Consider the following 26,998-nt stretch of genomic DNA (forward strand, 5'->3'; position numbering starts at 1 on the left):
TTTCATTTTTAACCCAGTGTTGGTCAGCAGGGGCCAATACGTTTCAGAGACCTCATTTCTGAGACCTCTGGAAAAAAAAGGCCGCCGTTTTAATACATCCTGATATCAGAAGTTTAAACAAGAACATTAAAACATGAAAATTGATATAGGGAAAGAATCCTACAAATATACAAGCATCAAATAAAGAAAAAAACCTACTGTCATACAGCAAGAAATAAAGTCTAATACACGATACATATATATGTATACATATATATATATATATATATATACTAAAACAACCACTGGATTGCAGAAGACACGTCAGGTAAAATCCTCTAACAACCCACTCACAGGCAATGAGTGTCAGTGTACCATAAAATAATTATTTACAGAGCATATACATTTATCCAAAAAGACCATGTTTGTAGTCCAAAAACATGCACATAATACACTATTTCATTTGAAATATCTATTTGTTTCATGTACATAGATCCAAAAAGGATCTATAAGATGCTGTCTGCTTTGGCTGGATGCGTTCATGAGACATGACAACACAGGAGAGGAGGTGAAACGAGACATCTGCGATTTGATGTTGTCAGGAACCATTCTTCAAAAAGGCACCTGTACCAATGCTTTAAAAGCCAAAAGGCACAGAACAAGCACTGTTCTGTCGTGGTTTATACAATTTAGAATGAAAGGCATAACATTTTTTTTTTCTAATAACTTTGAAGAGTATGCAAAAACTGCCAAAAAAAATGGGGAAAAATATTATAATCCTATCATTTCTAGCAAGCCTAAACTGTTTATTACATTTATTTTTTTAATACAGAAAGAGTATGTTTGTACATCTTGAATGTATAAACATATAAATGTTCAAATCAGCTAATGTTTGTTTCTCTATTGGCTCATTTACTTTTAACTGCCCAAACTGTAGATTTTAAAATAGTTTTTATACACATTTTGCCAATTAGTTATAAAAAAAATAACACATTTGATATATATTTAGCTATCTAACCCTATATTAAGTGCCTAATAAATTATTCCAGCATGTGTTTATATACTGCATATTGGAGATGAACTTCATACAACCTGAATGGCAGAGAGAGTCTTAGGAGGCTGAGGAAGATATTTTGCACAGCACTCTATTTGTCAGTAGATACACATCATTTCGTACATTCATGCTTTGCTTTTTTCAGATCTCTCTGTGACAGTAATACTGAAAGCACCTCTTAAAAATAGTAAAGGGAGGAACATTGTTGTAATTGTTGGAGGTAAGTACCAAACAGCACTGCATGTGCATAAAGACTTTGGCAAACTTTCTGATTGTTGATGTGAAGCAGAGTAGCAACTAAACCACACATGCTGTCATGGATAGTAGCTTTTAAATACAGGTGTTGGTGTGTGTGTGTGTTAGCTCTGATACAAAGTGAAACATGATGCTTGAAGTGCTCCTTTTTATGGATAATAACACAGTCCACCTGTTAATGTGTCCTTTAAGTGCGCAGACTGATGGACTTCATCATCTTTCCAGCCTTGCAAATCACAGCTCACACATCTGCTTAAGGGTGAGGGCTGCAGTGTCATGTGCTTGTTGTGGCTTTTCATAGCTGGAAATTAAAATGATGATGTTTTTTTTGTCATGTTGGCATCGTCTGTCACCTTCTCTCTGGGATTTGATTGTCTTGTGTTGTGTCACATCCAAAAAAATCCAAGAAAAAACTGAGCTAAAATTATCCCCTCGGGAGGAAAACTGAAACTTTCTCAACCTGGTGCAGCATTTCCTGTCCATCACTGGAGGTTTTATGGTGGTTGGCTAAGGGTGAATGAAATCAGAAGGCAGGCCAGGTCAGGTACAGGATGGGTAGGAGAAGGTGGAGGTGGTTGCTACACTCTTTAATTTGAATCTGAGGAGGAGGAGATGAAAGACGTTTTTTTTAATGGCTGCTGCCGGAACCCGGGGGGTTGTGGACCCAGTCAAGCACAATAAGTGTCAAACTGCCAATCATGAAGAAGATTCCCACAATCAGGAATATGGTTGCCTGAAAAGAAAGAGATGGAACAGGAAGGGGATCAGTGTGCTGCTGCAAACTGCAAAAGTGAGAAAGCGATGGAGAGTGTGTGAGTGTGAGCACACTTACCCCGATTTTCTGCGGGGAACGGAACGGCCGTGACTTTACAAGGCGGAGGTAAAAGGCAGCAGGTAGGATGAAGATGAGCATGGTGGCTGCAGAAGCGCCTGAAACACACCCAGGAGGAGGAAAACGGATTCAGCCAATCAGGTACAGGAGCTATCACCGACACCCAGGGCTTAAAATGACTCAACTTATTTAAATATAACATGGATGAGAGAGACTGAACAGAATCTTAGATGCTCAGCACCAATCTGTTTGATCAGCCAACATCTGAACACTTAGAGCTGCGTCTTGCACATTATGTAATATAGCACATGTTGCTAACATTGATCTGTGTGTATGTCTGATCTGATTTAAAGAGGCCACTAAATTAAAAATTCATATTTTTCTGTAGTCACAGTGCGTTTTATCTATAGTTTGTTTTGGTGTGAGCTGTTTTTGAGATGTCAGCGAGACATCAACAATCCTTACATTTAATGTTGATACAGTAAGGACACATTCTGTGTTCCCAGTGTATCTCTAGAGCTCTGTTAAATATTAAGAAGGGTCTTCCTCCCAGAACATTAGGAGTAATATGCATTATGCAAACACCAGGTGACCTCTGAAGTAAGGGTGCTAATCGCACTCTGACTACATCCCTTGCTGTTTGTCTTATACATTTACACAGCCTTCCTCAGATGATGGGTTTATCAGCATTACTTCCTGTCTAACTTACCTATGAAGCCAAAGATGTCCCTGATGGTGGGGACAAAGATGACCAGCATGTTGTTGAAGGCCAGGATAGCAGCAGCGATCAGCATGTGGCGAGTCCAGCTGAACTCTCGGCCACTAAAGAGCAATGTGGTGATGGAGGAGCGGATCTGGAAAAACACAAATGTTGACACATAAGTGTTGGGTCATCAGACAAATCATTCAACTGAGGTTATACACATTATTTGGACAAAAATCCTGTTTCAAAGCGTGAGACAACATCTGCATCTAGCTGCTCTCTTTTCTGCACATGCTGTCTGTCTCTGTCAAGGTAACAAATCCTTGACAGCAACAACGGTCTGCCAGCTTGTCAGGCTCATTCCCACACTTGGCACTGACTGAAGTGTGTCAAGTGTTACAAGGCGTGTGTGTGTGTGTTTGTGTGAGAGAGAGAGAGAGAGGGAGAAAGAGACTGAGGAGATTCGAGCTGAGACGCCTGGTGCTGCTGAGCCACAGGCAGCCTCCACTGGGTGAAAGGTTGTGGGTATCAGGTGAAACCTGAAGCACCGTCGGCTCGCAGGCCGCAGGGACAAAGGTTACAAAGAACGCTGCTCACAGCACCCATTCAGAATGGCTGGGGATTATCTCCTGCAGTGCAATGGGACTATGGGATTGCATCAGCCGGTAGTGAGAGAAGGGCGGGCTTGCCTGCATGGGGGGAGGTGTGACTTTACCAAGGTTGCTCACTATTTTTCTGCTGGGCCTTCTTATTTCTGCTTTAACACACTAGATCCACACTGAAGCACATGTAAAGGATAAAATGTGAGGAGAGGTTCAAAGAAAGCAGCTTCTTTTTACCTGAAAAGGATGAAGCATGTGAAACCTGTTCCAAAGCTGGCAGAACACCCCATACCTTCTTTGTAGCCTTTCAAGTCTGACTTAAGAAAAAGATTTGAATTCAGTTACAGTGAAAAAAAAATCAAATTAACTGGATTTTCTGCACTGTCAGATTGAACTAAGTGACCTCCATCCTGACGCCTGTGCACCACTGTCCACTGCCAAAGAAGTGTCAGCACCTCAGCCAAAACTCATTTCTTGTGAGAGATAATGACAATAATTTAAGTGCATCTCTCCCAGAGTTTCTTGCCCCCTGCTCACTCCCATCAGCTGTTGCATCATGAGGCTAGGCTTGGAAAACTTGAGCCTGGATGCAGCATTTCTCTCTGCAGCCTCAAGCTATTCAGCACCAGGCTGTTACCTGCTGCAAAGCCTTTGGAGTCCACAGTGTGATATTTACACACTTTTTGCTCTTTATACTTTATCTGTCTCCCTGGCACACATGTACATACAGCCAGGGTAGCCCAGACACATCTGGCTACAGCCAGCTACCAACAAACCAAAGACTAAGATCTTAGCTGTGTCTAATTTACTCCTGCAAATCAGACGTACATCAGAATAAACCACGTGTGGTTGTTTTCTCTGCAACCATATCCAGATTTGAGCACAAATAATTCAAAACTAGCTCTGATATTGTCAGAAGAAGGTGTTTTATGCTAACAGAAACTGTGTGGGCCCGGAAAGTCCCCTCTCAAAAATATCAACAGGAAGTTTTTGACTACTGAAGCACTGGGCCATTACGTGAAGCCAACTGCCACGCTTGCCTTATTTTTACTTTGCTCAACCAAAACAAAGTCAAGAGGAAACTGGCACACAAGCACGGAGCCATGATGTATCCATGAGCTCTCTAGTGGTGACACTGCAGCACTAAAATGTCACACCCACACAAACCCAGACACACACTGCTGCTCTTCTGCTGGTTTGTACAACTTCTGTCTCTGCATTTCCAGATTACAACATGTTTGTCTGGCAGGTTCTAATGCTCTAATGCATCCTGTTTACTAAAAACTACCGTACTATTTATTTAACATACACACTTAGTCAAGTGAACTTCAGTCCAAATGGGCGTTTGTAGGAAAATTCCAGTATTTACGCACAAAAAACTTGTCTAGGAATAATAAAAGACATACAAATCTGACAACCTACAAAAATTCTCCATCTGTAAAGTCATTTAATTACTATGAATTCAAATCTAGGTGAGCTGTACCAACTATTAAAAAACACAACTTACATCCATGGTAACATATGACCACCACGCACAGAGAGGCTATATGTTTATAATGGTAAGGCATAAATGTGATGTTGTAGGTGTTAATCAGCTCGTTTGCAGCCCTCTCCTGTGGCTTTAGTGTCCAGTCGGAGCCTGAGAACTAGGGCATGTTTGACTCCACATAAAGCCCTTTCATTATGTACTGGATCCTGGCAAAGCCCTGTGTGATCTGGCTTCTGTTAGCATGTCCTTCACGTGACTGCACACCCACACCCACACACACACGTATGTACACGTTTACGCCTAAACATTTGTCTCCAGATGCACACTCCAACACACACACATTTCTTTTTCCCCCCACAGAAGCCAAGGACGGTTGCAGACAAAGCTGATGTTAATCTTAAGTTGAACGTCGGCGGCATTTTCCTGTGAAGCGAAGGTCAGGTGGATTCGAGACGGGATCTTCAAATGTCAGATGGAAACTTGGCAAAGCAACAGTACCACTCAGTGGTACTTTTGATCTGATGTCTTACATGCATCTAACCTCATCAATCTTTGCTAAAATGCAATTTACTACAGAAATTATTAGGTTGGTTAATTAAACATTCCTATTGCAGAGATGCACATTTCTAATCAGGAAACCATACCAACTGTTGCCAGCTGACTGCAAAGCATGACTCATGCCTTTTCCTAAGTGTAGAAGCTAAAACCAGTTTGTATCACACCCTTACAAAAAGAATTTAATGGCTTTTTAAGTTTCATAAATTTTAAAATGACAAGCACCTACTGAACAGTAGGTTTAACCCAAGGTTGCTCTTTTCCACTTAATTACAACTTCTCATTTTGGTCATATGTTTCTGTGTCCTCACCAAATTTTCATCTCCTCCCTCAAACTCACCCACATTATTACTTCGACTGGTAATGCTTCTCTATTTTTTATTGCAAGTATTAGCTCTACCCGTGAGTTAAAATTTCACATCACAGAAGTGTAACAAAATGAAGCTGAGACAACACTAGCTCGTCGGGAAGCTAGCTATTAATATTAGCAGGAGTTTGGCGAATACCGTATCATATTTGGGTAGTTTCAGGTCCTGCAAGTCAGAGCTTCAAGAGCTGGCAAAAATGTTTTATTTAGATACTGTATTTCAATCTCAATGTCCAGACAGTGCTGATTTTAAAATAGTTAAGACTGTAATACCACAAACAATCTTGACTTCAAAGTGTCTGCATGGTTTGTTATTATGTCTGAACCAGATGCAGATCATGCATTTCTTTCACTACCGCACTGTTCTTCAAGAGCTGCGCGACCCTGGCAGAGGTTTGTGTCTGTCTCCCTCCCCTCCCTGTCTCACATGCCCCGCCTCTCTATCTCCCTGAAGGTAGCGGTCAGGGTGAGGGTTTTTCCACTGTCCACTCAGAGCCTGTAAACTTCCACTGCAGTGATGGGGGTTCCACGATCACATTTTCTTTGAGAGAGAAAAAAAACAGCCATGTTTGCTGATGGGGGTGAAGTGTGTGTGTGTTAGTCAGAGAAATACAGTAAAAAGGGAACATCTTAAAACACAAGCCAGCTAAATGAATACAATGTAGTAAAAGGAGGATGTAAGATGCTGCCTGAATTTGTTAAAGGGTCAGAGTATAGGCGCATTAAAATGTCATGTGTGTGTGTGAGTGTGTGCTGTGTCACATTGTGTTTCCATAACATTGCAGTTACTGCTGCATCATTCTCTGTCAGCACTGTGCTGACTGAATAGCAACAGAACTGCTTCCCCCTGGTGACAGCTCCCTATAACTACAACCACTTCAGAAATAATTCATAAAAAAACAGCTTTCTTTACATTAAACAAAGTGTGTGTTTATGTGTGAGTTTGTGTGTGTATGTGTGTGCCTGGAAGGTAAGAAAGGTACGTGACACTTGCTCTGGCTGGCAGCCATCTTTGTTTTCTTGAGCGTGATGAGGGGCAGGTTATAATTAGCCTATGGCCATATATGGAGAAGGAAGGAAGAGGAGTATTTAAACTTTGGTGACTGAACATCACATGGTGGCTGACCTTTGACCCAATATTACAATAATCAGTCTAAGACAGATCTTACTGTAGAAGTAAGCCTCTGTGTGTTACTTTACAGCCTCAGCCTGTGCATTCGAGATGACTACACGAGAAGTGTTCCAAAGTGAACAGTGTGTTCTTTTTCACCAAACTGCCAGGAAAAAACAGCTGCGTCAAGTATACAACAAAAAAAGACAGAGTCTGCAGTAAATACAAAACAGTGTCTGTAATCAGAATGACGCAGGGTGCCAGCAGTGCGGGGCAGCTACGGTTAGGGTGGTGTATGTTTGCGTGTGCCTAAGGAGCCTGCTTGTTTTCTCTGACGTAAATCAAATTATACTGCTGCCTAAACGAGGCTCCATGTAATGATGCTGAGATGAAAGAGCTTGTGAGAGGTGCAGGCTGGCCTTTATAGCGGCGCTGTTGTACTTACAGGGAAAAGTACGATGGGGACAGTGAGAGTGACAGCAGTGAGGACAGCCAAACGAACCAGCAGCAACATGGTGTCGAACTTGTACACTTTGGTGAAGGTATGGAGTAACTCTGCCTCCACATTATCTGAGTTGGAGGAAAAAAATAGAAGCTGTGTAAGATACGTGCACAGAAATCATTTCTTTCCGAGTCTCTTGGTTTGTTGCACGTCTTATTGTTCTTACCATAAAAGGTGAGGTAGCCAAACAGTGCCGACAGCATGTACATGATGAGCATTGCCAAGATGGACAAGTTGGAGACGTTCTGCATCTTTTTCCTGCTGCGACTGTAAATATCACACATTTACTTTAAAGGGTCTAACTAACATTTTCAATCACAGTGTCACATCGGCTAATTTCAACTGGAATCCAGTTCCTATTATACAGCTGTATTTCTTAGAATCTCTGCAGAATTTTATCATTTCCAGGATGGTTTGTGGATTCTGAACTATCTTTCCACTGTAGGAACTTGTGCCTCATTTTCAGGAATGGCCCCTGAAAAATATCCTTCCCAGGCAATGTTGTGGTCCACTTTTACATTGTAAGCTGTAGGTTTTTCATGTTTTTTTTCTCACACTTTTTATCTTTCAGTCTGCAGTTTTGCTCTTGTGTTTTTTCAAAACCTGATCCTTTTTCTACAGCTTGACAGACTAGCACATCCTTGTGCACACACAAGCAAACACAATGTGCTCATGATGGGTGTTAATGTGCGCCGTCACTTACTCTTTCAGTTCACTGTAAATAGGCAGCACCTCAGGATGGCAAACAAAGGCAAAGGCCAGGATGGGAACAGTGTATGCTGTCTGTGGAAAAAAAAAACATAAGAGAGGAGAAACACTTAGGATGCACAAAAATTAAAACTAAAAAACAAAAACAGTAGTGTTATAATCTAAATAAACCTATAAAATATCCCTGTTATTACAGTTTGTAGCGTTGGTCAGATTGATATTCTTCAGAATATCCTGATTGCAACTTGGCTTGTTGATTTAACATCTGTTTTGCATGTGAAGCCAGTCTCAAGTCAGATCTTGCACACACGTCCACCCACACTCTTTACAGTCTTTTCCTCAGACTTATGAGCATATGAAATGTGTTAAAGACTGTTATTTTCTTTTACTCATTTTTTTTTAAATTAGGAACACACATGGGCAAAGAACATATTGTACCTGCATACTTATGCAGGCTGCCAGCTGTAGTTTTTAAATATAGTCAAGTGCAGGAGTGTTTGTTCAGTCAGGTCCATAAAACTTCAGCTTCAACACACAAATTAATACAATAAAATATGGCAATTTAGTCAAAGATGTAGATGGCTACTTTCCCACCAAACACACACTCTGTAAACTAACAAAACCAACACAATCTTAGAGAGGTTATGAAATGCCATGTGTCATTTTCCTGATTTATGACCATACGGGCCCTTACCACACACACAAAAAGACTAAAAACACACCCTGAAAACTCCACCTTAGCCAAACATGTCTTGGCGAATACTTAGTATTCTGCTTTTCTTAGAATTGTTAAAAGACACATTCCCACGTCTTTCTACCCTGACGTAACACATTTAACCATTTGTCAGCTCCAGCTTCACTTCACTGGATTTTCTTTCAAAGTAGGTAGAAAAATGATTGAAAGTGAAACAGTTGTAACTTTGAACATGTGAAAAAATATATATGAATGCATTCAACTGAGAACCAACCGGTTTCTCCACCTGCATGAGGAGCTAACCTATACCCTGGAATGCTATCAGTGCCATCCTACCTGTGAGTTGAAGACAAAGTATTTGGGTGTGCACATCTCCTCCTCATCAGGGTGAGGCTCAAAGTGGACTCCTGTGGAGTGATGGGCGTCGTGGCTGCCAGGCACCGCCGGAGAAACAGACCGTGAGAAGTCCATTTCCGCTGATTTATTTTGTAGTGTGAACAGGCCCGGCATATCTGAGGCGTTTGCGCTGAGGTTCCCCATATGTTCATAAAAGAAAGGAAGAGGGCAGGGCAGCTGCGTCTTCTTATAGATCATCTGAAAAAGATCAACATCTAGTCATGCTGTAGTCTTCCAGGGTGGTGGCTATATTGGATGTCCTCAACTCTCAGGCACGCTTTATACTTATTAGCCAAGTAAATAGCAAGTAAATGTTCTGGTTAGCTAAGCATCTCTTCTGTGCTTTGTAAGTACATGGCTTGTTTTTTTGAACTATAGAGTCACTTCAGGTGGCAATTTGTCTGTTATATTCACCAGCTAGTTGGTAATTTCTATCTTCTATTTAGTGATTTAAGCTATAAAAAAGACATTTTTTCAGCAACAGCATAACTAGTTGCACATGTTCAGGCTGGCCAAGCTGTACTTACCACACCCAAGAAAAACACCATGCAGGACAGGGAAAACCCACTGGTGTAGCCCAGGTAACCTACAACAGAGAAAATGTTTGTTTGAAAAACACATTTCTGTATTCTGCAATGCTCACGATTCATTTAGGTTTTTATTTTATGATATCCGTCACATCCTAAAATAGGTTGTGACTTATATTTGAGAATAGAGCTACTGCAGAATGTAGCTGCAGAGTGAATGAAGTCTTTGTGGTGTAAAAGCCGCAGCAACCACAATGAATATACCTAAAAACATGTAAAGCCAGTTAGTGGCCAGTTATTGTTAATTATAAAAACAGCTTCAATCCTGTTCCCTGCTTTATGTCTGATTGCTTTAATGACATAATCTGGTCAGTGGGGCTTTTGGAGTTGAGCCACCTGAGCTGGATCTGACTCCTGCCTTTATAAATTTTCTCTGGAGAGGCGCAGCTGACTACAGGCTTAATAGCAGTCTTATGTTACTGTAACTCATAATTGCCAGAGCTGACTAAGGACTAAGGTGTTACATTACTTCTGGTCTGGTTGATTATAGACAGCTGCAAGAGCAGGGAAGCACTGACAATCCTGGCTAAAAGAAGGCAAGAAGTGAACATTAGATCAATTTGGAAGTCGGTGTGTGGTGAATGCTAATAGAAATATTAAATAAATTAATAATAATAATTCATTTTAGCTTCCATTAGAGTCCTCACCCAGATTTTTGAGGAGAGACAGAGGCAGAATGATTCCAACTGACACAAACACCACCAGGTAGTTTCCATTTAAGTACCATTCACTGCAAAGAAACAGGACAAGATTAAAATCACAACAGACAATATACAATTACAAAGTATAATTTAGCTTCATAGGCACATACACTCACCCAGAATTTTCTTCTAAGCCCATGAAGGCACGGATAACTTCTGGTAGCTCATACTTCACAATGAAGAGGTAGCTTGACATGGCTAAAGGGGGACAACAAGCGCTTAGCTTCTGCACAAATATGCACATTAGAGGCACACAGAGTGGTGGCAACATTAAACTGTAGTATTTAGGGTCTACCTCCAATGTTTTGCATAATTATTGAGCCAAACGCAGCCATTTTTCCAGGCCATCCAAATGCTCTCTCTCCCAGCTTCTCATAGATGAGGGATCCTGCCAAAACAAACAAGACGATGACTTATTTATCCATAATCTGTATTTCTAGTGTTGTATGTGTAATGCATCAATCTATTACATTTTACTGCTCAGAATACCTTTCAATGACATCCAGATAGGGACATATTTGTATGTTTTATATGTTTGTGTTAATTTGGATGTTTTGTGCTGCTACAGTCAACCACTGTAAAACTGCTACACTAAAAATGGCTGTTAGTCATTTAGAGTATGGTAAGTCAACTTCCTGCACTTGAAGTAAACTTAATACCAACCTCCTTCTTTAGCTGTCATGAGGAGCAGATGTACAGAGTATAGGGAGAGGATGGCCACACCAACAAGGAGGACACTGCAGAGAGAAACAACAAACATAGATGTTAGGTGGGGTAGTAGTTGATCCAAAGTGTGTCCTAGACTTCTTTCTTCTATTCTTTTAACACAGGAGCTGTGACATTCAGCATTTGTGTGTTTGCCTCAGTGCTTTCGACATGACCTTAGTATGTCAATGCTACATCAATGCACACACATGCTGCATTCTTCAGATGACATGCATACAGGATTATACTGGAAGTACTGGGACAGTGCAGCTAGAGCTTCCTGTATGTCATTTTGGATTTAAAGCTAAGTTGTCCTCCTGATGGTGGTGGTATTGCACAGGCTACTGCAATATTTCTCCTCATTCCCTGTGTCAGTGCCAACCCATGAGGAGGCCACGCAGCAGGGGCCTGAATAGTGGGTCATGAAGGGGTGTTGGGTGACAGCAGGGTGTCAAATGTTGGAAGTCATCCATGAATGCTGATAATGCATATGCATGGGACAGACAGGTGGGAGAGAGAGATGGCTGAGGAACTGAGGGGCACAGGAGCTCAGACATAACTGTACAGCAGAGCCGATCAGAAGTCAGAGGTTTAATTTGTATTAATACTAATAATTTTACTTATGACATGCAAAGCGAGTGACATTCTTTTTAGCTTTAGCTGTACTCTGTGATTAGTGTTGACTATCACATGCTACGAAATGCTAACATACTAAACTTAAAGGGACTGGTAAACATTGCCTGGTAGTCAAGTGTAATAATGTTGTAGCATTATTACAAAATATCTGCAGACTGATGTGACTGATGTATCAGAGCAAAAAAACAAAAAAACAAAGCAGATTTGCTTGGCTGATCAAATTCATGTGGTCCACACCCAGCAAAGTTTATTGTCAGCAGAGAAATATTTCCTTTGGACTGTCACTTGAACATGCAGTATTCATTTATGGATGACAGTGTCATATTAAGATGGCACTGACACTACTGTTAATCTCTATAAAGATGGAATATGTCCAAAGAAAGCTATTATTTTATCAGTGCTGACTCTGAGTCTACGCTATTCCCTGTAATCGAAGAACTACCAAAAAGCTACCTGTGTGGCGCTTTTCACACAGCGGCACTACTTACGTAAAGAGAACAATGCCAGTATTTGCCATGGCGAAGGATAGACCCAGGATACCGCTTCCCATGATGGCGTTGCTCAAGTTGAAAACAGACATACCGAAGGAGGCATGACCTGGATGCTGTCCGAGGAAATAGAACAGGGAGAGATCTGTAAAATCAGCCTGAGATATTTAGATCACAGACAAAACGTGCAGGCGTCCACAGGTCATTTTGATGCTACTGGTAAATGCATGTGTCAGCAACAAGCTGCAGTTTGAGAAAATGTCTGTCCTGCTTTTTAAAATTCAAATACTTTGATTTGTCTGTATTATTGATTTACATTTTAAGTCTGTATAGCTATGAATTGAGATGTGTGTGACTTACATATTCTTCATGGTATTCCTCATATTTCTTTTTCTTCATCATCCCATTTGACAGGAACTTCTGGCTTTCTCCATCGTCGTTGTCATCCAGAAACTGGCTGCAAGGTTAAAAAGGAAAAGGTCGTCAGCACACACAAACATACGTAAGTCAGCTTTTTATGTGACATTTTTGTCTTTAAAAAATCCAACCTCATCACACCCTATTCACACACCAACTTATCCCTCACTTGATGTCAAAGCCCCTTCAAAAAGCATGAATTTGAATGAATTAAAATAAACATTTAGGAAAAACAAGAGAAGTGATGTTTACGCCAGGATTCAAACAAATTAATATCATGCAGTTACACCCTGTTACATTAATCAGATGTCTTACCCAGAAATCTACATGCATCAATTCTCTTCATCTCTAAACACTGATGTTTGCCATCTGCCTACCTGTTTATAGTGGCCTTCTCAGAGTCGATGGGCTCTGTGTAGCGGCCATCTAGGCTGTCGGTGCTGTCATCATCCGCCTCTGTGGCAACTTTACTTAGCTCCATGCGATCCACAACTCCTGGCATAATGGTGCACACAGTAAGATGACAGATGGAGAAATTGGGTTGTCAGAATTTTCAGGCTTTAGGGGAGACAGAATGCTTCTTCTACTGGCTCAGCTTTATCCTCTTACATGTAGGAAAAGACCTAAAAGAAAGAGGAAAAAGGAAGGGTTAGGGTTAGTGTTGAAGATGTTCCCAGATTGTACTGTGCTTTTAACTTCAACACAGGAATAGCATTTTGGAAGTGATCACCGGTCTGCAGTCATATTTATTATTATCTGGCATTATCAGCCAACTCCTGAGACAACTGGCCATGAGGAACCCTTGAAATGGAGCCTTATCATGCAAACCATTTCCAGGAACTTACTTTCTGATATATTACTATTATGAAGGGGCAAAACTTGAGCATAATGCAACCTTGGTTTCCCCCAGAAGCGCATGCAGGGCTCAGCAAGAGCCCGATTAGTGTACCATACATTAGGAAGATATTACAAATGAGTCTTGACAAATAAAAAGATTGCTGACTGGAGTCAACAATTCCTAAAAACAGGGTTCATGGGGTTCACAAGGTCCCTGACTACCACCATTAACAGCTGCTTTGTTTGTGTATGAGCTGGTTTACTCAGCCTCACCTACTACTATACCAGAACACTTCAAAAACACATTGTACCGTGACACACACTTTCCATCTGTAGCATCCATCAAACAGTTATGTAAGAAAGAGGTCATATCCATTGAGCAACATAAAAATTATTTGCAATCCAGTTTGTTGTTGACACAAAGAACTCTTTGAATTGGTTAGTTACAAGTAGAAGGACAGGGAAAATGCAAACCATGGCAACTACACAACCTTGACAACAGAGGTCTGGCAATGATGATGCATGACAAAAGAGTAAATCTGACATTCTTTGTGTTTTTCAGGCATTTACAGCATGTTAAGTTAAAGGAGCAGTAAAGACATGTTGCTTTCCTCCTCAGTGTTATTGTTGACAGTCGGTCAATACATAGTCAGTACAACCCATGCCTATGATGTGAAGCTACAAGCAGCCATTAAGAGCTAACATGAAGGTGCTGTCGGGTTTATTTCATTACCTTATGAGACATAAGGTCAGCTGTTTGAACCCCTAACCCTGCCTTTTTTCTACCCTTATAACACAATGGCTAAGTGTGCCTTTAAGCTACGCAAACCTTTGTTAAGCTTCCTGCTTAAAATAGCAATGACCTACCGTACATTGCTATTTTGTTCCTCCTGTATCTTAACAAGAAAACAAATTTAGTGTACCCACTAAAAGCTGAGGCAACACTGTTAGCCTGTTATTCTGAAACTCCTAGTGTTAGTTAAGCAACAGTTTCTACACAAGGAAGTGGTGGAGCTGTGTGGCCTTTGCATCATAATATGAGACACTGTTTACAGCCACACAAGGCTTTTCATTCTGCAACAAGGGTGCAGAAGATCTCTATCTTAACCTTAGCTGTATGCTTTTAAACAATGTTTCTGTCACTGACAGGGTTTCACTCTTCAACGTACTCTTTAGGAAGTAAAACACAGTATCTGTGTGCCAACAGAGATTAAGCAGCTCCATTGCAATTAACAACACCATCACACGCGCCAGTACACCTAATCTCTCAATGTCGCTTTCTCCTGTGAGGCGAGAGGGAATGGTCACGCTTTTTACTGCCAAAACGGATTAACCTGTCTGACTCTGTTAACTTCACGTTACAACCATAACATAGACACACCTACGTTTAACATAATGTTTGTTCATGGCATCTGCAAAGGGGGTGATTCTTATCTCTCTATCTTCCTAAAGTAAGAATGCACAAAAATACACAGCAAAAATGACATACATGGCCTGAGTGTCCCCACTGTGTCCTCGGTGTGTCCTGTTTACAGCTGTTCATTATAATAATTTAATAATTTAATTTAATAATAAGAGTGTGCTAAGCCACATACTGGCAACACACACCACCAAAGTTCTGTCACAGATTAAATATGCAAATCAATTATGGGTGAAGTCTGAAAACAGGAAATACAAGCACACTTATCTGTATTCACACATCCTGGTTAAACTAAACTTTCTCAGTCAGTAAGTCAAATTAAAATTTAATGTAGAAGAGCCAAAATTGCCATAATTTGACTCATTTGATCTTAATTTTGCATGTTTTATGATAAAAGCACACTTGTTTAAGTTGCATGTCTGTTCTGAAAGCCCTGCAACTACCATGGACATCCTCCACCCAAACAAACTCTTGCATCAGCCACATCTAAACTACACGTCTATACTACATGACTGCAGCTTCTGTGTTTCTTCAGCAGCTAGGAGAAGAGTGAAAACAGTACTTCTAATAACATGTTGCAAAATGACATTAAGTTAATAACTAAACATACCATCTAAAATGTTGCTACATTTGTAAATGAAACCAGACCCACATTTTCATGCAAAAAAAGCATTCTTCACTTACTGAAAAATTCCTTAAAGGTGATCTGAAAAGTTTCCCTTTTCCCCCTTTGAAGTAAATTTAATTCAGGAAGCAAGAGAGTGGACAAGTGAAACAGTGAGGAGCTGCGGTTCTTTTGTAACCCAGGTATGAACTCCTGCTTTTAAAAGGGAGGAGGGAGGGCCTCTGTTAGCCAATCAGGACAGACGCAGTTTGCTGCGACTCCTCCTTTTCAGAGTGGAGTCATCAACCTTCAATACACACATCACAAAAACACACATCTACATTCAAAGAAAGCAGGAATAGAGCCAAAGCAGTAACACGACAGACAGACAGACAGACAGATAGATAGATAGATAGATGTACATTGTACATAGCTCTATCATTAGTATGTTTATTAGTATGTTAACCATCATCAGACTGAAGATATCACTGTGCACCAACCCTGTTAAATACCCACTGCCACTTCATGACATGCCACATGACCGATTCAAACAGGGGCACAGGCCAAAAAACATGTGGAGTGATGCGAGAGGCCAAAGTGACAGAGCCACTGTCCGACCATGGGTGGACTGCTGAACTGATGGTACACATGCACATACACACACAACTTCGACTCGGCATCATTACTGCTGTACCTCGTCTGTGCTTGCTGAGACACACACAATCGCTGGCATCTGCATGTGCACAAACATATGCCCAGTCCGCGTGCTGCTGTGGCGCTAACTGTTGTTTGGTTTTAGGGTAGGCCGTGCCGCCGGTTGACCAATCAGAGGACAGCGTTGTCGTGATGTTGTTGTGTCCAAGGTCATGATCATGTTAGGGATGAGGTTTTATCTCAGTTCACTTAGTAATGCTTAGGAAAGAAAGCACACAATACATGCAGCGAGAACAAACTGCAGTTCCCTCAAATGATGAACTCTATGTACCTGGTTCCAAAAGGTTTTCTCCTCTGACAGGGAAACACGAAGGGCTTTAGCTTGGGTTAAAACATCAAAACTGAATCTTTAAAGTTAAATGTTAGTTTAGTCAAGTTATACCACAGCAATGAGTTATACCTGGTGATGGACAATTTAAGTAAATTTGGTATAATTCAGTTAAAAATGATTGTGTAAACATCTTCGGAAGTGACAATCACATTGCTGCTCTAAAGTTGGTGAACCCTTTAGAATTTTGTTAATATGATGTTTTTCGTTGGAATTCTCTGGTATAATTCAGAATTCATTGTTGCATCAATGATTACAAGCCGTCCCTGCGCAGGTGCAGCAAAAAAGGCCCAAACCATGTTACTGCCACTACCATATAATAATAATAATAATAGACAAAAACATTTTCTGCATGAAGTAAAAAGTGAACACAAGTGTAAGCAAAATTCCCATTAACACTGAACTCTTCACAAAACGTCCCTTCAGGGCCTCAGGGATATTCTTTAAATGGCATGAAATGTGTGTGTGGCTTCACACCCATACTCAACCAATCACCTGAGACTAGAAGGCTGTCTAGGGGCCAATCCCATAACATACCAAACAGGGACTTGGCTAACTTGTGGGGGTTGGGGGTCACAAACTTTAAAGTGGAGCTGCACCCTGCTGTAGAAATGCCTGAGCTCAGTGTTTGAAGTCAAATATATCACACACACAAACAAAAACAAAGAGAGAAAGTAAGTAAGGCACACCGGAGTCTTAATTATATGCTCTGTAGAAGCTTAAGTGTGACAAAACACACCCTGATGAAGGGCAAGGCTGGTCACACAAGTCACATAGTGGGATGAGGATAAAGGCTGTTCCATACTCCACGAATTGAATTGAATTGAATTGAATTAAAACGAGAACAGAGAACTCGCTCCACGGGTGGTAAGAGTAAAAAAAAAGTTCATTTCGGCATGGATGTACCATACTCATCGAGATGTGTGTGTGCAGAACTCCTCATATGGCCCTCCTACGCAGCGCACATCACACACAAAAGGTTGACAATGCAATTGTATTGCAAGTTGTTTGCACAGTTGTGGTTACCTGGCCTAACGAGCTGATAATGCTCAGGAAAGAGGGCGTATAGCATGACAATAGATAGAAGATTAGTGTAGCTGACTGTAGCAGACCTCTGGTCTGTGTCAGTTTAATTCAGGATGACTGTCTGCAATAATACATCCCGTCTCCTGGTGTTGAATGTGCACGAGCCACTGTAACGCTGTGATCAATACTGGGATTTGTTTTTATCTCCACCTTTTGGACAGACACTGTCCTCTGTTTCTCCTTCCAGGAGCTGTTTGCCAGCTGCTTATCAAAAATGTCCATCGTCGTTGTGCTTCCTCCTTCTCTCTCTGTCTGTGTGTTCTGCACCAGAAGAAGCTCTTGCGCTTCTCCACATTCATCACACCCACAATAAATTCCGACCAATCACAGCATGGTTGACGCACAGGCTTGAGAGAAAAAGTTCTGCCTGGGCCATGTGTCCGAGATCGCTGCACAACGGGTGGTCCGAGAGAAAAATGACTTCATTTTGTGAGCGTAATGTCGGCAGGGGGAAGGGAGTTCTCTGTTCTCGTGGAGTATGGATCCAGCTTAAGGAGTGAAGGTGTTACACTGTTAACATCGCTTAAATGAGTGAACTAGTTAGCTATTAGCTGCTGGCTAACTCCGTCCAAAACTGAAGCTGATGTGAACATGTGGCTGCAGTCAGGTAGTTTTATACATGGTAAAATGTATGTATTCAAACATTGTTTCATGTGTGTAAAATGTTGCATTATTTAACAGTTATTTTATTATTTTGACACCATACTTCACTGGATATTGTAAGGGTATGCACGTTTGTTGTTGTTGTTTGACTTCCCATTAAAATTTCAACAACCTGATATGTTTTATTAAATTATCTTTACCTAAATCATATTAGGTCTGCCTAAGTCATCAGTGATTTAACACAAATCATGGACTGGAAACTTGACATATTTACTGCTGGGTTAGCTTCCCAACTTTCTGTTTCCAGTAAATGTAGCTCAGAGCTCCTGCCTCTCTGTTCCCACCTCCCACTGCATAAACACAGTCTTCTTTTAATGCATGCTTCAGGAAAACTTTGGTCATTTTACCAACACAGTCCACCTACAGCAAGAGCCTGCCATAATGTTGTGCCTGTTTTCTGAAGTGTTTTTTTTCTTTTTTGACACAGACAGTGATTTCTCAAAAAGGAGATGTTGTAACTTCATTTACCCTCAATTTCAGCTGCTGGTTTCCTGGCATTATTTGTTTTTTTGTATGTATGTGATCCTTTTTGTAGCAGAATCAAACAAATGTGTCAACATCAAGTGGCAAACAAGGGGGCCACAGGACCATGTTTCCCCCCTGGATCATTGGGTTAATAAGCTTCCCTTTCTGACTAGAACATCTTTCACCTGCACCTTGTAACTTTATGTGGCCGGATGACATCCAATAGAAGGGGAAATACAAATAAAAGAAGCAAGACTTGATGCAAGTTAAAGTGAAAGTACAAATCTGATCAACTCAAGGCCTGCAGGCCAAATCACACCACAATGTCCAAAAATATATACAATCAGGCCAAAATATTTATTTGTAAATGTTAAGATTTTAATTTTTCATATAAATGTAAACTACCCACAACATTCCACTGTATAAAACCACAGTGATACCAATAACACCGTTGTTGGTGAGAGAGTGCAGCTCAGACTGAGACCCTGTTCACACTGGGGAAATCAATCCAGCTAGAGTGGGATTCGGGCCGTATCTGGATATATCTTATTTTTTTCTGAGTGTGAACACAGAATCCGGCTATATGCAGCTTGATTTCGATCCACCTCTCGGAGGTGGATCTACCCGGATTGGCCCAAATGAGGCTCAGGTCTGAAAGCAAATGCTAGCGAATCCGGCTAGCGATGCGATACTTCCGGTTCACGGGGACAGTGAAAACGCATGACGCATGCCCACACGCGGCCCTACCGCAGCCTGAACGGACTCTGTATATTTCGAGGCGCTACCTAGTGGAGGACTGCAAACAAGCCGGATTAAGCTGGATTGAGTGCGGACACGCATGTGTGATAGCCAGATTTGAAAATAGGTCTGAACGTCCAGCTTAAAGACTATACAGATACAATCCTGCTCTAGCAGGATTAACTTTCTCCAGTGTGAAAGGGGCCTGAGTTGTTGTACGGCTGTGAAAAATAAAGATGTTTCAAACCTAAAAGGAAAGTGAGAGAGTCATGCACATGGCACTGCAGCATAACCCCCACCCCCACGGGATTTGTGCCATATCACTTTCTAGCTGGATTGATTCTTTTTCTCATCATAAATAGTACAAATCTGGTTAAAGCTGGATTGATTTCAATTGATTTGCTGAAACCTGGCTAAGGCCTGAACACAAATTCTGCAAGCGGCGACATATGTCAGTATCCGGGTAACATGCAAAAGCCGTATATAAACATACCCCGATCTCAATGGGGTCTGAATTTTACCGTTCGGAGGACAGCAAAGACACCAAATTGTCTCTATTTGACAGTCATCATTTTTTTATCCTTCACGAAGTCACAAAGATAATTTAGAACACAATATATTTGGCGTTCTAAAGTTGTGTAAAACACTTCTGTTTGTCATTTTGTGCTGTAAACTTCAGTGATAAAGTAGTGCAGGCATGTTTGCATCATAGCACATCACAGGAGCTGCAAATTATCCTTGGGCAAGACACTTTACCTGCATAGCCTCCAGTGTACTCACTGGTGTATGGCGCTCTTTGCTGGGCTGCCTTGAGCAATTTCCCCATTGTGGGACTAATAAAGGTTTCAATTATTATTATTATTATTATTATTACAACCACAGTCCTGCACCGGAAGCCACCAAACCGTAAATAAACTGTTCTAGTCATCAGTCCATGAAATTAAAGCTACTTTTTTAAATGGAGCAAACTGTTCCTTTAATGCAGCTGAATGTCCACCTCTGAAACACTAAACGTTTTGACTGATGTCACTTTGTACAGTTTTGAAACTGCAGGTTACATTTGTGTTGCTACAGTGTAGATTTGAAATGTACACACACTCCATCAGATGATCCAGTTTATCTGTGCTCAGAAGGAATTTATTTTGTGGTATGTTGAGACGACTCCCTCATCCCTCCTTTCATATATTATAAACATTGCACCTATAAATCAATACTTTATCATCTAAAATGGTTAATCAATAAAAAAACATCCTCAGACCATTTGATCAACTGATATATGACATGTAAGCATCCATTACTAAGTGGGACAAGGTGGCTGGTAATTTACCTCAAGATCAAGATCTAATTGCTGTTAGCACCAAGATAACTTGGTCCTACGTTCAGCTGGTTGGATAGTGTTGCAGGTGTTGGAAAGGGTCAGGGTTTAACCTTATCTCTCTCTTTGGAGCTCTTTTTACATTGAGCTAAAAGACCTGCTAATGTGTTTTCGTCTGCAAAGAAAGAACACACAATGCACTGATTCAGTAGTCACAAGTGACACTGTAATTGGACTAATTTTTTTTCCCCTCTTTGCCACAAGTCCCATGTGACTGTGTTTAAGCAGTGTCCAGGCATAGCATAGTCCATGTCCTCCATGCTGCAAACAAAAAATGTCTATTCAGAGAAAACCAAAAGGAACATTTTCCAATTCAAGACTGATGGAGGACAGCACATTAAATAACATTTTCTATGACTATGATGCATCACAGCGTCACAATGAAAACAATGAAAAACATTTGACAAAAACTCTTGACATCTGTGTCGTCATGTGACATTAAAGGTCTCTGAGTAAACACCATATTGGCCTTTTGTACACAGCCCCAGTATGTCCTAACCTGTGAACTCTCTCTGTTCATCTTATCAGCTGCTATTGATCTGCCAGCTCATGTGTGCTAATAATGACGACAGCATCTTGTTTTGTAATAATGAGCCATTTTTCTTAATCTCAAGGTTTCAGCCTTGACAGGAGTGTTTTTTTTCTTATGGCTTCAGTGTGGATGATTTTAGTTTCAGTTAAACTCAGTAGGTGCTGCTTTTCACCATGTGTTCCTCTCCAAACACACCCTCTCAGTGTAACTTGAGAGCAGTCTGTGCCTTTTGTTGAGTCACCTGTACAAAGATGTCATCGTCCGCACACATGTGGGACGGACTGCTCATTCAGAAGCTGTCACTTTGTCAAGAACACATTTTTGTAGTCATACAATATAAGGCTATTCATTTATTTAAAGACAACAGATGGCTGTCAGCTCCTTCCCACGCAACAGTAACATTTTTATATAATGTAACTAAAGCATAGAATACTGAATTAATAATAACTGAAAGACCTTTTTACATTATGTAAGCAAGGATTTATGATGTCGGTCATATGATGGTGGTTTGCAGGCCTTTTCAGTCACCAAGAACTTGATGCGCTCTATTATTCAGAGGCCTATTGTTGGAAGTTTGGGCACAGATTTTAATGATATTACCACCCTGTCCTAATTATATCTTTCATTTAGCAGTGGAATTCATTAACAAGCTGGATTTCTGACTCACCAGCTACAACCTCAAAATCAAAGATGGCTGCTTTTCACCCATAAGTAATATGCTGTTTTTAAGCATGTCTGTCTATTTGTGTCTTTTAGTATTAGTTGTACATATCTGGCTATGTTTCTTCGATGTTTGGATGCAAACAATACTATATAATTGTGTCATTATCAACTGCTCAACTGCTATTACTAATCTTTAACAATAGCCTCTTAAGTTTTTGATTGTCTGGTGTGACATCATTGGAAATACTGGAAGAGAGCAGCTGGTCTGGCTTTGTTCAATGCAGCAAAATCCACTTACCAGCACCAGTAAAGCTAACTTATTAGCATTTTGTATCTTTTACAAAGAGCTATGACAAGGTGTGAGTTATGTATTATTGAGAAATAGATGGATGCAGATTACATATTCTAGCTGTTTCCCATTTCATGTCTTTATGCAAAGCTAAGCAAACTGGCTGCTAGTGAAAACCTTTATATTTATCATATATATAAGAACATTTTCCAAATGTATAATTCATTTAAAACCTGATTAAGAAGAAATTTAAAGTCTCTTTAGAATGAATTTATATAAAAGGATACAGCAGTTTAAGTAAATTATCATTTGAATCCTGGCTTTATACATACTATGCTACAAGCAATGGTAAACCCAGCTGTCAACATAAGCCACATGTTCTAAAAAGCTTTGTGGGGTGCTTAGGCAGCTGTGTTGGCAAACATCCCTCTATGTTTTTAGGATCTTCACAAGACACTGAACCCCTGCACCTGACCTCTGATCACCTGTTAGCTGAAAAAAGGGAATTTCCCTACAGCTAATTTTTGAATGAAAAAAACTTGCTAACACACATGCATGTGATTATTAGCTGTGTCCTCTGTGCACATTCCAGGTTGTGAATTATGTAATCCCGCAGGTATAAATAGGAGACTTCTTACACTGTAAAACCTTTTACGCTCTCAGGTTTTAATCAAATGTGTCGACAGTGTTTTGAGCAACTGCCAAAAGCTTCTCCCCTTTGTGACACCACCTCACTGTGTCTTTGTGTCAGTGACTCCTTTAAAAACACACTCGGCATCTGGCTTGCAGCTCATTTGCTCATACACTCTCCAAGTTTCATCAGCCTGCAGAGTAGTGCCTCAGCCCCCTCCCAAGCTGCACTGCAGACTGACCTACATTCGTCATTCGGGTTTCCCGCAGCCAATGAGAACCAAGTACCTGCGACCAGGTGTTCTGACCTGTGCAGGTATGTCCTCCTCACCTGCAGCTTTAATAAAAATGACTGATGCATGATGCATGTTACAGTTTTTCTTGATTGTTTATCACATTCCTGGACACCCTACACAACACACTCATTCCACCAGATCAGGTAGATGGCCCAGAGCAGTTTCCACAGGGCTGCTCTGGTTCGTAACTGGTCCACTGCCCATGCATGCTTTTTAGTTGTATATTGTATGTGTATGTGTATGTTTAGTCCATATTCTCCATTCCTCAAGCCTATTGAGGAATTTTTTTCTGCCTGGAGATGGAAAGTGTATGACCGAAATCCACAAACGCGTATACCTCTTCTCCAAGCTATGGAGGACGCATGTGGAGATATGGCAGCTGATGCTTTTCATGGCTGGATTCGCCATGCTAGGCGATATTTCCCCCGCTGCTTGGCCAGGGAAAACATTGTTTGTGATGTGGATGAGGTGCTGTGGCCAGGCCACAAAAGAAGGGAGGATGCAGCATTGTTTTTATGTTTTTTTTGTACTGTAACTGTATACAGTAAATTCTTCAGTTGTTTTGTATGTAGTGTATGTGCAACTTTGTGTTGGTTGAGGATGGGAATGGGATGTACACTGTGTACATTGTTGTGTACATAAAATGTTACCGTGTATTTGTGTGTTCTGAGTATAAAAACAATATTCTCAAATATTTTACAACACACTTCTGTATGTACTGTCTGTTGTCAGTGTAACACTGAACCAAAAAACCAAGTCAATGGAAAACACTCCATTCATCATAGTGTTTTACACAAAGCACATCAGTGTTCAGTTGGTTCTAATAAATGTCTATTCATATGATGGTTTGTGTGTCATTTGAAAACATAAACCCATTTTGAGAAGAAATAACATTGTTTAGAATGTAATGTTTCATATTGCAGGAGAATTGAGGGGTTTTGCCCATTGTGTGTGTTATTTTGGATTTGCGTGTAGAGTTCTGAGAATATGAGGCATGCTTTCAGAAAATGTGTGTAAACAATTGAGAAAAAAACTGTAAAACAAGAGATTCAGGTGTATTGTTAAAAGGAGCAATCCATGAAGGTCGGTTCACTGGAATGTGAGAAGACTTATATAATATTTTCTGTGAGAAAATAACCCCGATGAAGTCATTGTTATGTCATCTAGGTTTATAGCAGCTTGACGTTAGAGATGTGGATGTATAAAAGATCCTAGGTTGCAAGTTCAGTCTTTCACTGAAGTGCATGTGCTGAAAACTATAAAGAATGTGGAAGCTGTGGCAATGTGTTTAAGGTGGTCCACCAAATAACATTATGGCCCAAGCTGTTCCTGTGAATATGGTTTAACAATGTTTTACTTTAAGGCTACAGACTGTACAGTATGCAGGGCTTGGAAAGATACGACTGCAGCTGCATTATGGGACATGTATAATGCCTGCTCAATGTTAGGCTGAATAATATATCAGAACATTATGCAGAGGATGATCCTTTAGGCATGGTTGTGTGTTAGATTAGATGGTTTTACCATGCTTCAACATATCTACAATACCGCGCCCCCCACTCTGTCTGCAGCACATAGTACAACACATAGAGAGAGTATGTGAGTCATACAACGCCTTCACATTAAATTGCCTGTAGTAGTTTGTGAAATAGCTACATAAATGTAGGTGTCTTCATTTAGAGGACTCCTAACCAGACCAATATTATGTAAGTGAGACGTATAGCGACTGGACATGGGTTTGAAAGTGTACAGTAACTGTGTGGCAACTGGATATTTTTAGAATTCCAGAGAGCCGACAGCAGAACCTGAAGTCACCACCAAAATATGCTTCAGGCACATATATTCTCCTGCCTGGCTCAATCCAGTCTTTGTTTTCAGGCCTTGGCTGTCAACTTTGCTGGGCTGCTTCAGAAGTCTGAAAAGCCTCCAAACAAAAGCAGACTCTGGAGAATCTTCCTGAATCTGTGTATGTGTGTGCAGAATCAAGAGAGAGGAGACTAAATTATACACAAAACAAAAACCATCAGCAGGTTCGGGAAGATTAATTTCAGAGAGTCTATGAACTGCATAGTGTTTTTTCATCTGGGCATGACCACAGTTGGATCCCAATGATTGCAGTCATAACATATTTATTAGTCCGCAGTGAGCACAAGGGGCCACCGTCAGTGCTGCTGTTACATAAACGCATGATCCATATTTTCATCTCTCCTCATTAATTAGTCCTTTAGATAATCACTGGATTCATATAGTGTAATTTCCCTTGCACACACACACACACACACGGAGTCGACACAAAGCAGCTGATGATGCAACCTGGAGACGTTATTAGTCGCCTTTGTGTTGTTTTAGATGTTTGGTTTTTCCAAAGGACAACACAACGTCGATATGCAAACTCTCTCTCTCTCTCTCTCTCTCTCTCTCTCACACACACACACACACACTGTGATCAACTGGTGGACGGAGTAAAGTGTATTCTGGATCCACTTTGGAACAATGCGGACTTCTCTCATATAAATAAAGACGCGTGTTTGGCGCTTCCACGCTGCTTCAGGCACACCCTGCAGGAAGCGCTGCACACATCGCTGCTCTTTAAAATAAACCCTGTCCAGATCCACAACTACAAAAAAAGGTAAACGACACAGAAACCAGGCTATAAAACCCAGCAAAGACGCGCATACGTGAGACAGATTTATTTTCTTATACGTTTCCTTATTTAACCGTCCCATAATCAGAATTAAACTGCCCGCTTCAACCGCATCAAACACGATGGTCAGAGTTAACCAGTTAATTACACGAGAGGGGAATAAAAGTAAAGGAAAGATGTTGCGGTCTTACCTAATGTGTCAGAGCGGCGGACAGCTGCAGCAGGCGGAGGAGGAGGAGGCGGACTGCTGGGAGCGGGTTGGAGACCCTTCCCATTTAACAAGCGAGGAGCCTGAGTGGAAATTTCCATCTGCCATGTGATGATGGCAACTCCTGAAGCGTCGTGTTACAACGACGAGCGCTACGGGGGGCTCCTTATTCTCCCACTCACCCCCTTTTTCCTGGTACTCAGCTGAAAGACGCTACAATTCCACTTACCGACCAGCGCAGTGCTGGAAACTATAGCCTATAATAATTAGGCGGAACAAGGCGGCATAGAAATGTTTTTAGACACATCTCCCCATTTAATAATCTAGATTGCACATCTATCCAGACTACAGTATGTGTGCACAATGTGAAAGAAAAATTGTGTGTATTCAATGATTGTGTGTTTACTGACTGGGATCCTTTGTTTACATTCCGGCTGGCCACGCTGTGGGGAAAGAGCCCCACGCTGCCTGCCAGCCCACTGCAATGATGTTTTAAAGGAAAAGCAGAGAGGAGATGTCAGGAAGGCTGGAAGCCATATAATCTGGGCCTCAGAGTGTTTAGATTTAGAGCTATTATATATATATATATATATATATATATATATATATATATATATATATATATATATATATATATAAGCCTCTCATCTAGTTTAATCAGGTTTCTCAGAGTTGCTGGTTTTTAATCAGACGGCAGTCTGCCTTTTTTCACTAAAGTTAGTGTT

The 26,998-nt window shown here is 40.8% G+C and overlaps 1 protein-coding gene across 2 annotated transcripts; it reads right to left on the reverse strand.

The window, feature by feature from the left end:
* Positions 1–26,400, reverse strand: slc38a4 (solute carrier family 38 member 4). Of its 2 annotated transcripts, none has more exons than XM_028421106.1 (16): positions 26,257–26,400; positions 13,159–13,404; positions 12,725–12,821; positions 12,365–12,480; positions 11,199–11,272; positions 10,831–10,923; positions 10,652–10,733; positions 10,482–10,564; positions 9,775–9,833; positions 9,188–9,445; positions 8,153–8,232; positions 7,616–7,716; positions 7,393–7,517; positions 2,830–2,974; positions 2,121–2,218; positions 1–2,021 (listed from the first exon to the last, which is right to left on the reverse strand). In XM_028421106.1, the coding sequence occupies exons 2-16, from the start codon at positions 13,281–13,283 to the stop codon at positions 1,917–1,919; spliced, it is 1,641 nt and encodes a 546-aa protein (XP_028276907.1). In that variant the 5' UTR covers positions 13,284–13,404; positions 26,257–26,400; the 3' UTR covers positions 1–1,916. The 2 variants fall into 2 exon arrangements, with proteins under 2 accessions (XP_028276907.1, XP_028276897.1); XM_028421096.1 differs by lacking the exon at positions 26,257–26,400 and adding an exon at positions 15,723–15,865.
* Between the last annotated feature and the right edge of the window lie 598 nt (positions 26,401–26,998).

The sequence above is a fragment of the Parambassis ranga genome, chromosome 2 (assembly GCF_900634625.1).
Source record: "Parambassis ranga chromosome 2, fParRan2.1, whole genome shotgun sequence".
Lineage (NCBI taxonomy): Eukaryota > Metazoa > Chordata > Actinopteri > Ambassidae > Parambassis > Parambassis ranga.

Coding starts and splice junctions, on each gene's coding strand:
- slc38a4 (XM_028421106.1), bottom strand. CDS start 13,283: ATGCCAGGAGTTGTGGATCGCATGGAGCTAAGTAAAGTTGCCACAGAG. Junction 12,481..12,724: donor AGGAATACCATGAAGAATAT/GTAAGTCACACA, acceptor TTCCTCGGACAG/CATCCAGGTCATGCCTCCTT. Junction 10,734..10,830: donor AATTATGCAAAACATTGGAG/GTAGACCCTAAA, acceptor GTCCCCCTTTAG/CCATGTCAAGCTACCTCTTC.